Genomic DNA, 14356 nt, shown 5'->3' with positions numbered 1-14356 from the left:
AAAAACCTATACATAATATGTATTGCCGCATCGGCAACGGCAGAATTGCTGTTTTTTTGTTCATCACGCCTTACAAAAAACGAAATGAAGAGTGTTAAAATAAAAAAAACTACATGCGGCCCCGCAAAAAACAAGTCCTCATACCGCTATGGCGACAGAAAAATTCTAGGTGGCGAAAAAAACGCTCTACATCACCGTAGCGTTCTATAGCGGTGAAACTTTGGTTCCGCAGAACTGCGCAGGGAGCGGATGATGTGACTAGTTAGCGACAAGGAATTATCTGTATCATTTGAACAATATACAGGCTTCTGTAATGGGCATAAACTAAGTTTAAAAAAAATAAAAATATTTGGACAATATGTAGCGACAGCTGGTGGCCATGGAAACCGTCCTGTCTGTATCAGCTGCAGCCACATATCTGGATGTTACAGTGATACAATGTGAGTCAGAGGGAGGTGACAGCGCGGTGACTACGCTCTATGCTCCTGTGAGGTCTTGATAGGGCCGGCGCTCCGCCTGACGTCATCAGCGCCGCGACGTTCTCATTACACGGCCGGCAGTGAATCAGTGCGCTCCCGCCTGGGCTGCTGCACGACCCGGAGCTGCCAGGTAACAATAGCGGGGGAGACCGGGGAGGGAGCGGTACATACCGGCGGACACTGCTGGGGGGAGGAGGGGGTGTTTTGGCTGTTCTCGGGATATGGACATCATAGCCCTCCCCCACCCCGGGATGTAATGTATACTAATCCACACAATCCTGTCATGTATATGTGCGGTGTATACAATGTTATATGTAGTACGTGTCACACACTGTGTATAACGCTGCGGGATCATACATCTATATACAGGGAGAAGATCTGGCCATTGTTTTCACCATCAACCCCTTCTTTTTCAGGACGAATGGACTGTGTGTGATATATATATATATGTGTGTATAATCTCCACATACAGGAAATACAAGGGTACTTATATAGCCCCATACAATATAAACAGGGGTATATGGTGTCATATATATGTGTGTGTGTCTGTATATATCTATCTATATACTCCTTTGTTTTTGGATATATATAATCTGTTCCCTACGTTTTACAAACATTTATGTGGCAGGTTAGGAAGAATCAGTCGCATTACGAAAACAAATGTTGCGCCTGATGAAATCCATTGACTTTAATGGGTTCTGTTGGGTTTACGCCGCGGTGTCCGTCATTTTGCCTGACAAAATAGCGCAGATTATGCATTGTTTTGTCTGGCAAAAAAGATAAAATCTCTGACACAGGTGTAAACCGAACCTGAGGCCACATGTGGTCAGAATCTACGCTAGCATAGGGTACTAACACTTATAGGTATTGGATTATTAGTGTACGTTTCGAAACCACACCAATCTGTAGTAAAACTGCATGCTTTCCTCCCAAACCGCGGCTTTTTCCTCTTTTAGCAGTGGCAGGTGCTTGTTCTAGTCGTTCAAGGGGTTTTTCTATTTTGGACTTTTATACCAAATCCACCGGATGTGCCACAAATGTCCTATAGATGCAGGTCCCACCCGCACCAATCTCTAGAATGGGGCCCGCTGTCCTACCTTGACCGGCTCCTACCGCTTCCCGGCCACCGTCTGACATTGTGGTCGGGGGTACGTAAACAGCTGAGCTACACTCTCTCTGTCCCATTCACTTCTCGGGGAGTTCCAGAGATTGTGCTGCTCAGCATGCTTGGCTGTTTCCTTACTTCCGACTAGCTCATTAGACAGTGGCAGGAGAGGTGTCAGAGGGCCCCGCTGTAGAGACAGGTGCGCGTCCTAGAGGTGGGACCCGCATCTATCAGATGTTTGACACATCCTGTGGATATGTAATAAATGTCCAAGTTGGGAAAGACCCTCTAACTTCTTTTTTGCTGTCTTATGTACAGGACTGTAGCCCGAATAAAGAGAAGACACCAGTAAATAGAACCTGCGAGACTGTCCATCAGGTAAGACTAGCGGACTACTGATTCATATTTAGGCTATATTCACATGGGTCGGATACGCTTTGGAAAAGTCTGCAGCATATCCGACCCACAACACGCAGGGAAATCCGGTCAAGTATGAGCGCCAAATGCTGCTTTAATTTGGTGCGTATATTTGTCTGGGTTTACCGCTGCGAAAAACTGTCACCAGAAAAAAAGGGTCTATACACCCCTCTACTAGCATTACCATAGGGGTCTTGGCAGCAGGGGGTCACGTGATGAAAAACCATAACAGGGGGTAGCCTAGACAAAGAGCAGCCGGTAGAGCAGGGATGGCACTGCTAGAAGAGGTGAGTATAGGATTTTTTTTGGTTATTTACCTGTGGAGTTTGCTGCGAATTTGCAGCAAATCCCGCAAACAATGGAATTTGTTGCAGAATTGCACTTTCCCATTGTACTCATTAGGGAAATGTTGCAACAAATGCGCAGTGAGTCCACAGCTTGTCAATTTATGCTGCGCATTTGTTGCATAATCCACACGCGGGTACATTTTTGCATGTATCGTGCAGATTTTTTACGCAGCGTGTGGTTGCGATTTGTTAAAATCTCATCCACTTTGCTGCTACTGTAATACGCTGCAGACTTTCCGCCCACAAATCCATATGGAAAGTCTGCAGTGAATACGCTATGTGTGAACATAACCGAACTGTCATGTGTTTAGTCCTCATCCAGACTTGTATGAAATGTGATTATAAGAAGTACATATAGATCTGTCAGTTCAGTGATTTTATTTATTTTTTCCTAATTTTCTTTTTTCTTCCTCCATAAAGCCTCCTTTGTTATAAGTGTATATAGATTCAAAAATATGTAGGTTATTTTTTTGGGGTATTTGTGTTGACAGTTTTTTGTTGTTTTTTTTAGCTCTGCTTCATGTGCCTTCACTTTAGGAGATTGACGTAGACTAATATCCACCACTTGTTTATTCGGAAGCTCTGACTTCTGCTCTGTCCCTCCCTTATGCTTTACACTGCATCTCAGCGTGATCACATTGGCTTCTGTGTTTATAAACATATGTAACAATATCTCAACCTCACCAGAAAGTCAATGCATGGAGAACCAGTAAAGACTCAAAGATTATAAACACCTTAGAGGAACGTTTCAGAAAAAAACTAATACTGTGTTATGCCTAGAGAAGGGCCAAAGGGGGCGGTGCATGACCAGGCATTTTTTTTTATAGGGTAAAATAATTATCTTGAATTATTGCAGTTTTCACACTGACCACCGGAGCACACAATATAGTCTGAAAGCTTTGTTGTGTAGACTGGGAAACAGTCAGTAGAGTCCTCTCATTATCATTAGAGGGCAGGAGATTTAAACCCTTGAGGATGCAGCGTATTTCAGGCCTTAACCCCTTTAGGACGCAGCCTGTTTTGGCCTTGTGGACACAGATGATTTTTTCAAATCTGACGTGTCACTTTATGTGGTAATAACTCCGGAACGCTTTTACCTATCCAAGCGATTCTGAGATTGTTTTCTCGTGACATATTGTACTTTATGTTAGTGAAAAAATTTGGTCGATAAATTCAATATTTATTTGTGAAAAACGTCAAATTTTAGCAAAAATTAGCATTTTTCTAAATTTAAATGTATTTGCTTGTAAAACAGATCGCAATACCACACAAAATAGTTACTAGTTAACATCCCCATATGTCTACTTTGTTTGCATCATTTTTTTTCAGGTACTTTTATTTTTCTAGGACGTTACGAGGCTTAGAACTTTAGCAGCAATTTCTCATATTTTCAATAAAATTTCAATAGGCCGTTTTTTGTTTTTTTTACGAAGTTGCATTCTACTTTATTGCAATGTTAGTATTACACTGACAGACAGGATATTAGGTCCTATCTTTGATATGGCCTAAGTGGCATCTAGCCATCATCTAGCCATGGCATTTGGGGGACTTTTTTAGGCCCACGGCTGCCGTGAAACCCATCTACAACCTGCAATCGCGTCATGGGAGCACGATGGAGTGACAAAGTAAAACCCCGCCCTCTGTTTAAAGAGGCTCTGTCACTCGTATAGTAATGCCCAATCTCCTAGCTAATCTAATAGGCGCTGTCACACTGATAATACTAGTGAAAATTGTGTCCCAAAACGTTAATTTTAGAAGTTAGGAGCTTTTTTTTAAAATATGCAAATGAGCTTATACTAGACAAGTGGGATGTAACATTGGCGATTCTCTTGAGGTGCAGCCTCCTCACTGCCTCTGATACTGTCCTATCAGCATGAAGCTGCTTCACACAGTGTGAGAGGCTGGGGGGAAGGTGGATCACTTAAAACAGCCATATATCTGGCTGTGGACCACCTAGAACAATGGTGGCATATAAAAGATGAGATTCTTATCTTTCATATGGCACAAGGATCGCAGTTCTAGCTGTGACACAACCGGAGATATCACCAGTTGAAACCTCAGTCGGGAATGGAAGGTGTATACTATATGATCACTCTGTGTTGCTGGGCAGGGAAGGGGGAGAAGCTGTATACTGATTGGAGAGCGTCATACAGAAAACATTACACTGCCCAGAGTGAAAAGAAAGTCACCTCCCATTTGGCTATTAGAGACACATTAGCATAGTTAGAAAAATGCTCAGAACTTTGCAAATAATAAGCGTTTTTTTTAAAACCAATCACACTGTAGTTATCAGCAGCAGAGCGCCCCTATTAGATTATTAATTCCCTATCTCCTAACTAAACTAGTGACAGATCCTCTTTAACCACGTGGATGCCGCAGGTTTATTGACCACGGTATCTGAGGGGTTAAACAGTTCTCTCCGCTCCCTTCCATTGCAGCAGGATTTCAAGGTAACTGCAATCGTCCGGTTGCCTGCTTTCAGGACATATATAGGGGTTAGGGATGCACTCACTTTTCAAGGTGTGTAACCCCTGTATTTTATAGGTTGTGTTTGTTATGGTCACACTCTTCTCTTCAAAAATTTTTTTTATATATATATATATATATATATACACACACACACACACACACACACACACACACACACACACACACACACACATCGTATTTTTCTGAATATAAGACCGCTTTTAGCAAGAGTAAATCTTACTAAAAATTCCCTGCGGCTTATAGTCGGTAGTCAAGGGACCCGGCTGCGCCAGACCCCCTGACTGCTTCCTTATTTAACCCCCTCCCGGCCCATGACGTGCCAGCATGTCATGGAGCTGGGGATGATGTTTGGAGCAGGCTCGCTCGCTGAGCCCACTCGATACACTGCAGGTGTCAGCTGTGTTTTCCAGCTGACACACTACTCTAACGGCCAGGAACATTGATCGAGCTGTTTCTGGCTGTTTAACAAGTTAATGCCGCGGTCAATAGAGACTGCAGCATTTATAGGGTTTTCCTAAAATATATAAATGTCCGATTACATTTATATATTTTGGGGGATTGTGCACCTATCTCTGGAAAGGGGCCCCCTAAACCCCGTTCTAGCTTTGTGCTTTCCCAGCCACTTACTGGTTACATGGTCGAGTTACGGAAACCGTTTAAGTCGCTGAGCTACACTGTTTCCGTAACTCCCATAGAACTGAATAGTAGTTAGGAGTTGGGAGTTACGGAATCGGCGTAGCTCAACCATGTAATCATTAAGTGGCCGGGAGAGCGCAAAAGGCGGGGTCTAGAGGGCGCTGTTCTGGAGATAGGTGCGGGTCCCAGAGGTGGGCTCCGCATCTATCTGACACTTATGACATATCCTGTGGAAATGTCATAAATGTCCTTCATTGGAAAAACTGAGGGGCCCCCTCAGTTTGGGGCCTTTTTTTTTTTTTTTTTTTTTAATTGCTCTTTGGCACAAAATTGCATGACGGTGCCTGTGTGCGCTGACGTTCTGTGTGGCATTTTGACTATTTGTGCCAGGTGCCTGCTTTCAGAAAAAATATATGTATGTGGGTTTAGTATGATTTTATTTATTTTAAATTTCGTTTTTTTTTGTTCGAGCACAAGGAACACCTTACACCTTTTTGAAATCCATTTTTTTTTTTTTATAAAAATGTCCATCAGTGTGTCCTGATGTAACTTTCTAAATACTTTTTATTAAAAAAAAATTTACTTTTTGAGATACAGCTGCTCTGTATCCTGTATATGGAGCAGCTGTGTCTTGCACTGAAACAAACATTTTTATTAAAAAAAGTTGTGCATAGCCATTAAGGCCAGCATCACACACGTAATTTTGGTGCTAATTTTGGCTCCGTCTTTTTAGCCAAACAGGAGTGGATACAAAAGAGAGAATAACGTCAGTCTTTTCATTATACCTTTCTTTCCTTTGGGATTCACTTTTTGGTTTTGGCTCAAAAATGTAAGACATAAATTGCATCACTGCGTGGGTGATCCTGGCCTAAAAGTGTGACAATGTGCAAAATATCCAAAAAAAAACCTGGCAGTAATAGAGTTAAAAGATAATATGCCGGACATTATTTGGCACAGGATTGTGGATCTAAAAAACAACAAAATTATAAAACCTAGATTAAAGGGAACCTGTCACCAGCATTTCACCTATTAAACCAGCAATACCTGGTGGAAGTGGGTGAAAAATCATTTCTATATAACCCATAATTGTCTTCTTAGTCGGCTCTGTAGCTTTAGTATTCAGTTTTTTAGTGTTCCCGCACCGTATGCTAATGAACATAAGAGTCATATCAGCGTTTGAAAAGAGTCATATCTTCATTCCTCAAGTCTTTCCGAGGTTACCCCGCCTCCTTACTTTTGATTGACAGCTCTTCGCCTTCCCCCAGCACACATGAAATCCAGCACTTGTGCATTGATGTCCTCTTCTGGTGTGTGCGCACAAAGGGACACCGGATTATTACGATAAAATGTGCAAAATGTTTGCCGACCGTTATTTACAGTCGGAGGAGGAGTTTAGGAGCGGGGATAACGGCAATGAACTTTTGATAGCAGCGGCCAGTGAGGGATAAGTAAAGTTCAATAGGTGAAAAGCTGGTGACAGGTTCCCTTTAAGCTGACATGTCGGGTCCTGGTGATGTGGACCTTACAGCACTGTGGTATAAGGTCTCTTTATTTTTAACTGGCAAGCAGTAGAAAGTGGACACCACCCCAGCAAGATGTGCAGCAGTCCGCCGGTGTGGTGACGTATGTGCAGCAGTCCGCCGGTGTGGTGACGTATGTGCATCAGTCCGCCGGTGTGGTGACGTATGTGCATCAGTCCGCCGGTGTGGTGACGTATGTGCATCAGTCCGCCGGTGTGGTGACGTATGTGCAGCAGTCCGCCCGTGTGGTGACGTATGTGTATATGTATGGATATGTATACATTGTTTACTTATGCCGGGCAGTATTCCTGCATATTACACGTCGTGCTGCTTCATACTTCATAATCCAAATGATGATACAATGTCTTCTCTCCTATGAGCAGCGCTTGGCCCTAGAAATGGAAATTGCCTGTTCCTTTTGAGAAAGCGACAGATGGGAAAGTAAATTGTTCTTTATTACAAGCGTCTCCCTTCTCGGTCCCTATAAGGCCGGGGTCACGGTGTCTGTGCCATTTGTTATAGTAGTTTAGATATTAAATGCTGCACCAGCTGAGTGGTTTATATAAAACAAATGGAGAGAAATATCCGTGTCATACACAACAGCGATGCACTGTGTGCTCTGAGCACCGCTTTCAGCTTTGTTTTTTAGGCCAGATTCACACCGTTTTCTTGACATGGAAATAGTGTCGGAATCGGCGCCAAAAAATGTCTGAAGCCGCCTCTCTTTAATTTCAAGGGGAGGAGGAGGCATTTTCCCCCAGCGGTGGCCTTTAGCGATTGCTGTAAAAAAACAAAACGCCATGCTCTCTCGCCACGGTTACGCCTCCTCCCATTGAAATCAATGGGTGGCAGAGAAAGCGTTTTTCATGGCGTTTTTTGCCCAAGGCGCTCAATGGCCACGGGCAAAAATCGCAGCAAGAAATTGTAGGCAGGTCAAAATCTGCCTCAAAATTCCTTCAGGAGTTTTGAGGCAGATATTTTTCTGCCTGCAAAAAAACTCCCTGTGAACATGGCCTTATTCTGTAGTATTTTCCATCCCTTGGGAACTTGATGGTTTTTGCCCATCAATGTTAGTGGGGAAAATATGCCCCCCCCCCCACAATTTTGTATGTTGTGTTTTTTTTTTTTATCCACAGATTTTAGGAGGGGGGTGTTGTGTTTTATTTTATTTTTTCGTTTTTTTTCTTTCTTTTATTTTCCATTTTCAAAACACAAAATCTAATGGTGCAGACCAAAGCAGCACTGGCATCGGCCCACGGGCCAGCAACTGGAATTTACAAGAGAGCAAAGAACACAAAGAAGATCAACACACCGCTTAAATCAATAAGGATAAAGAAACTCTGGTATGCACCCTGAACCCGCAGCCATGCATAATAACCCGTAAGAGAACAGGAAAGCAGTAAAGAGAAACGAAAAAGAAGGGGGAGAGAGGAAGGGGAAAGAACTGACCTGGCACCCTGGGCCTAATGAGTAAGCTCAAGAGGCCATGATGGTCCTGTATTCCACAGATCATTGAAATCAAATCCATTCACGCCATGTTTTGAGGAAGTTGGCGTGGGATCCTTTCATTGATGCCGTGAGGTCCTCCATTCTCATGATCTTCCGGAGCTTACTGAACCACATGCCCACCGACGGAGGACAAGACTGTCTCCACAGTGCGGGGACAGATGCTCTAGCTGCATTCACCAGGTGGCGAACAACCGAGCGTCGATACGTAGACAGAGGCACTTCACACAGATGGAGCAGGAAGAGGCCCGGGGACCGCAGGAGGGGGAAATCCGTAAATTTCGAGGAAATGCGCCATACCTCAGACCAGAAATCAGTCAAAATCGGGCAGTCCCAAAAAATTTGCAAAATTGTACCCACATGGTCACCACATCTCCAACACATCGGCGAGACCGCCGGTATCATCGCATGCAATCTGGAAGGCACCCTATACCAACGTGACAGATCTTAAACCCCGCCCCCTGAAGTCTGCTAGCCATAGAGGATTTATGCGTCGTGGTGAACAAACGATCATTATGTTCCGAAGTGAAAGTTAAACCCAAGTCCCTCTCCCAACTAAGCAGATAAGGTGTGGACAGGTTGGAGGGAGAGATCAGGGGAGCATAAAGTCTGGACAACGAGTGACGTACCGTGCCCGTACCCGTGCAAAGGAGTTAGAAAGGGGAGCTATCTCGTGAGTACGCCGATGGATTAGATAAGGACGCAAGGAAGTGTCTCAATTGGGTGGCCTGCCATGTAGAAAACGAGACGGTCAGGGGGGGACGACGACTGATGGATCTGTTATACATGTCTGGGCCACTAACAGCAGCAAGCATGACACCAGTGTGAACACAGAACCAATTTCTTAGATCTCTTGTAACAAGACCTCTGTCAGTAGGACATAATCAGAACAGATTTGCTGTCTTTAGGTGTAAAATATTTTTCCATTCACAGACCGCAAGTAAAATTCTAAAACTTTCTTTTTTTTTGAACGTTTCAGAACGGTGTTAGACAATGCATAAGTTTATGTACACACACAAATATAATTTAAAAAAATCCAGGATAAGGGCAAGGTCCTAGCAGACGGAGGAGGGATGTAATCACACTGTAAGGCTCTATTCACATTCTGTTTGCACTGCACATTCGCTGTGTACGCTGCACGTATGTAACATTCATGGCATATCCACATACAGCCTGAGAATACCCCTTTAAAGTAGGAAACTACGTTATAATTGTCCTGGTCATATAATAAAATCCATCTTATTTTCTAGCAGCCCGGATTAGCGTCATGTCCCCGTGTGTTTACTTCCTGAGGGGATGTGACGTTAACACATTTCTCTAATGAAGAAGTACATTGTATATGCACCGACGTAGCCAAGAAAACAGCAGATCGGCCTCTTGTACTTTTTGCTGTTTGCAGATCCTGGCATCACACTGACCTTTAAGGCCCATATGTGGATAGTTATGTACAGACCCAATTTACACTTGCACTGAAAGCTCTTGTCTATTCTTATTTCTGACTTGTGGGGTCACTAGAAGTCCAGTTTTATCAGGTATTTCTGACGGGGAGATGTTGACCCTATTCTTCTATAGGAGCGTAGAGGTCCAGAAAAGTCTTCCTCTTGAAATAAAGCAGGAATCCATAAGAAAGGAGGGTGCTGATCGCCTCCAGAAACCTTAAAATAACTGTGATATTAGCAGCTCTTTTAAAAAAGGTGTCCCTTTAACTGTATGTGTGGTAAGAAAAACAAAATGTATGATTTAAAGGGGGTTTTAAAAACACCTGCAGATGTGATTTTCCCCAGGTGATCCAGCGCTGACCCTTCGGCAGTCCTCCCGATCTGTGTTTTCCAATGATCAACCTAAGACCGCTGCAGCCAATCGGAGAACTCAGTGGGAGTACAGCATGTGACCGTTGAGCACTCTGGCTGCAGTGGTCACATGTTGACCACTTGTAAACATAGACTTGGAGGACTGCCGGACCGGCATCGCTGGGGGGGGGGGGGGGCTTGGAGTCTGAGTACCGTTGTGTTTTTTTTGTTTTTGTTTTTTTCTTTGAACATTTGCAGCTGTTAGTAGAACAAATGTCACTAGTCGGATAACCCTTTAAAGGGATTGTTCACGCAGGGCTACCCCTTTTATGAGGCAACTCCCCTGATAATTTCTCTTGGATTTGGCCACTTAAAGCTTCTGGTAATCATCTCGTCATTGGGAAAAGCTGCCGGTGACCACGTTGCTGCAAACAAAATGTAGTATTAGGGTATGTGCACACACACTAATTACGTCCGTAATTGACGGACGTATTTCGGCCGCAAGTCCCGGACCGAACACAGTGCAGGGAGCCGGGCTCCTAGCATCCTACTTATGTACGATGCTAGGAGTCCCTGCCTCGCTGCAGGACAACTGTCCCGTACTGTAATCATGTTTTCAGTACGGGACAGTAGTTCCACGGAGAGGCAGGGACTCCTAGCATCGTACATAAGTATGATGCTAGGAGCCCGGCTCCCTGCACTGTGTTCGGTCCGGGACTTGCGGCCGAAATACTTCCGTACATTACGGAAGTAATTAGTGTGTGTGCACATACCCTTACATAGAAGTCAATGTGCAAATATGTAATACATGGTAGCACAGAGTCCTCAAGAGTGGGAAGATGATCCTTGCAGCGACCGTCTGCTGAGCAGGTCCCCCGCCAAGATGTCCATATACACTAATTGGGCAGAAATGAACAGGGATTGTCTTATGTTTTGTGGATTTTAACTCTTAGTTAAATTTTTAATTTCATTATTGTTTAATTCCATTTTTAGTTAAATTTTCTCCACTTTTTTTTTTTTTTTTTTTTTTTTACAGACGTCCTGAGGATATTTCATTATACTTCATTCATCACCTTGTGAAAATATGCCTGTCAAGAAAAAGAGAAAATCCTCCTCTGCCGATGAAGTGAATCTGAAGAAATGTAGAATAACTAGGTACAAGTAAATCCAGAGCTCTACTCCTAAACTACGGCGGTCACGGACTTTGTCTTGTTCTTGTGGCTATAATCGGGATTCTGTTCATTGACTACTTTGTTTTCTCTCAGCTATTGCAGGACACCGGCACCAAATAGAGTAATAAGTGAAGATCTATTCTCTAGCAAGAAGTGCCTGGCGTGGTTTTACGAGTATGCAGGTCCGTATGGTAGAAATTGTATTGTGTGCTTCTTTCCATCCAATGTGGCTGCCATATTGAAAGAATAGGAAGCGTTGGTGCCGGTGGAGACGTTTTGGAAATTTTACATTCATTTTTGAAAACCCTAGGTGTAACACTTCCACTTGAATCTTCTATAGGATATACTGAGGGCTGTTTTCTATAGAAGAAATTAACCGGTTTGCTTATTATTGCTGACCAGTCTTCTCATACTTTGCTTAGGAAACCAGGATCAATTATAAGGATTATTCTCACCCCACCAATGGGATATGCCACAAATGTCTGATAGATCTGGGTCCCAGCTCTGGTACTCGCACCTATGTCCAAAACCAGGTCACCCGACCACCGTCCTCGTGAGGTGGGCGTAGAGTCCAGGCAGAGAATGAATGAGGCGGCTGTGCAGGCGGGCTCAGCGGTTTCCGTAACTTCCATAGGAATCAAGTCACCCCTCCTCATTTTCCGCTTGAATACGCCGTCCACCTCACCAGGCGGGATGGTGGTCGGTTGACCCTGTTCTGGAGACAGGTGTGGGTCCCAGAGGTGGGACATTTGTCATTTTCTGTGGATATGCCATAAATGTCGAAGGTGGGAATAACCCCTTAATGAGCAGCCTATTTTAGACCTTAATGACCAGGCTATTTAACTTTTTTCCATCGTCGCATTCCAAGAGCTATAACCTTTTTATTTTTGCGTCGACATAGCTGTATAAGGTCTTGTTTTTTGCGGGACAAGTTGTATTTTCTAATAGCACCATTTTGAGGTACATATTATTTATTGATTAACTTTTTTATTAACTTTTTTTTGGGGGGAATAGAAAAAAATCACCACTCTTTTTTTGTGTCCTAAATCTACGCTGTTTACCGTGTGGTATAAATTACACAATAAGTTTATTCAGCGGGTTGTTACGATTTGCAACGATACCAAATTTGTATAGATTTTTTATGTTTTACTACTTTTACATGGTAAAAACGCTTTTCTTTCAAAATTATTTGTTTTTGTGTCTCCATATTTGAAGAGCCGTAACGTTTTTATTTTTTCGCCGATGCAGTTGTATGAGGGCTTTTTTTTTGCGGGACGACTTGTAGTTTTTATTGGTACCATTTTGGAGTAGATGCGACTTTTTGATCACTTTTTAATCACATTTTTTTAAAGTCAGGATTCACAGAAAACAGCAATTTTTCCGTAGTTTTTTATTAAATTTTTTACTGCGTTCACCGTGCAGGTTAAGTAATGTAATAGCTTTATAGTCGGGGTCGTTACGGACGTGGCGATACCAAATATGTGTAACTTTTTAACTTTATTCTGTTTTTTTTTAATAGTAAAGCAGTTTGTAAGGGGAAAAAGTGTGGTTTTTTTTTTTCACATTTTTTTTTTATCAACTTTATTAAACTTTTTTTTTTACTAGTCCCACTAGGGGACTTCACTATGCGATCCTCCGATCGCTATTATAATACACTGCAATACTTTTGTATTGCAGTGTATTACTGCCTGTCCGTTTAAAACGGACAGGCATCTGCTAGGTCATGCCTGCGGCATGATCTAGCAGGCATTCATTACAGGTAGACCTGGGGGCCTTTATTAGGCCCCCGGCTGCCATGGGAGACAGACACTCGGCTATCTTATCGCCGGGTGTCAGTGGGAGAGGGAGCTCCCTCCCTCTCTCCAAAACCACTCAGATGCGGTGCTCGCTATTGAGCACTGCATCTGAGGGGTTAAACGGGTGAGATCGATACTAAAATGGATCTCACCCGGCAGAGCAGGGACGCCCCCAGTCCTAAGCTACGTCTGGCAGCTGAGAGCAGGGAGATTTGACAGCTCCCTGCTCTGTTTACTTATTCCGATGCCGCGACGTAAAAAGTCTATGGCATCGGAATAAGCCCCGTTCGTGACCGACGTAAAAAGACTATGGGCCGGTCACTAACGGGTTAATGTCTGCTGTTTAGTAATTACGTGGAAGATCTAGTAGAACAAGTAGTCAATCACTGTTCCCAGGCTGGGAATCTCAGCCGACCAAACCGTTAGAAGCTGTGGATGTTTTCCTAACATTTATTTTAGGGATATGGCTTTTTGCACAACTCGGATGACTAGGGAATCTTCTCTTTGGAGCCTGTTTCCTACATGTTCCAGACGTAGAGATTGTGCTGCTTCACTTTAGGTCTCCCAGTTTGTTTTAGAACTTGGGCCTCGTTCACATCTGCATTAGGGCTCCATTAGCGGCCCCCGTCGCAGATCTGGCCGACCATACCGAAAACAATATTGTTTCCGACAAAACCATGGACACTCCGACGGAAGTCAATGGGTTCCGTCAGCGTCTGTGGTGAAACAGAACATATAGACTTCCATAAAGTTACAGTATCCCCTGACATATGAAGACCACACAGGAGAGATTTTTTTTCTTTCCAAAACGTATCCGAGCCAAAGATTTTCTTGCTAATCTCTTCCCGGCGTGACAGGGTTCCTTGGTACTGAGTTGAGTCTCACCTCCTTTTCTCACCCATTATATTAGCCTATCCGACTGCTCTGGTACAAAATCAATTCAATCGACCACTAGCACAGGGAGAAGTGAGAAAGTTGCTGCCTGACAGTGACAGGTTTATTTCCAAACAAAAGGATTGGGCATTTGAAATACAACATGCCCGACCCTTCTCTCTCCTGACATCAGCCATTGGGGGAAGGTCGGGATACCACCATACA

The 14356-nt window shown here is 43.5% G+C and overlaps 1 protein-coding gene across 2 annotated transcripts in view; it reads left to right on the top strand.

The window, feature by feature from the left end:
* The first annotated feature begins 500 nt into the window (after positions 1-500).
* DCUN1D5 (defective in cullin neddylation 1 domain containing 5) overlaps positions 501-14356 on the top strand; it is a 29165-nt gene continuing 15309 nt past the window's right edge. The window contains exons 1-4 of one of the 2 annotated variants that reach the window (XM_075851536.1): positions 501-609; positions 1903-1962; positions 11327-11445; positions 11556-11644. In XM_075851536.1, the coding sequence (XP_075707651.1) occupies positions 11375-11445; positions 11556-11644 (160 nt within the window). In that variant the 5' untranslated portion in view covers positions 501-609; positions 1903-1962; positions 11327-11374. Of the gene's footprint in view, positions 610-643; positions 733-1902; positions 1963-11326; positions 11446-11555; positions 11645-14356 lie in introns of those variants that run through there. The other variant, XM_075851537.1, reaches the window with a different exon arrangement.

This window comes from Rhinoderma darwinii, chromosome 2 (assembly GCF_050947455.1).
Source record: "Rhinoderma darwinii isolate aRhiDar2 chromosome 2, aRhiDar2.hap1, whole genome shotgun sequence".
Classification (NCBI taxonomy): domain Eukaryota; kingdom Metazoa; phylum Chordata; class Amphibia; order Anura; family Rhinodermatidae; genus Rhinoderma; species Rhinoderma darwinii.
This window is presented reverse-complemented; position numbering and strand designations above follow the sequence as displayed.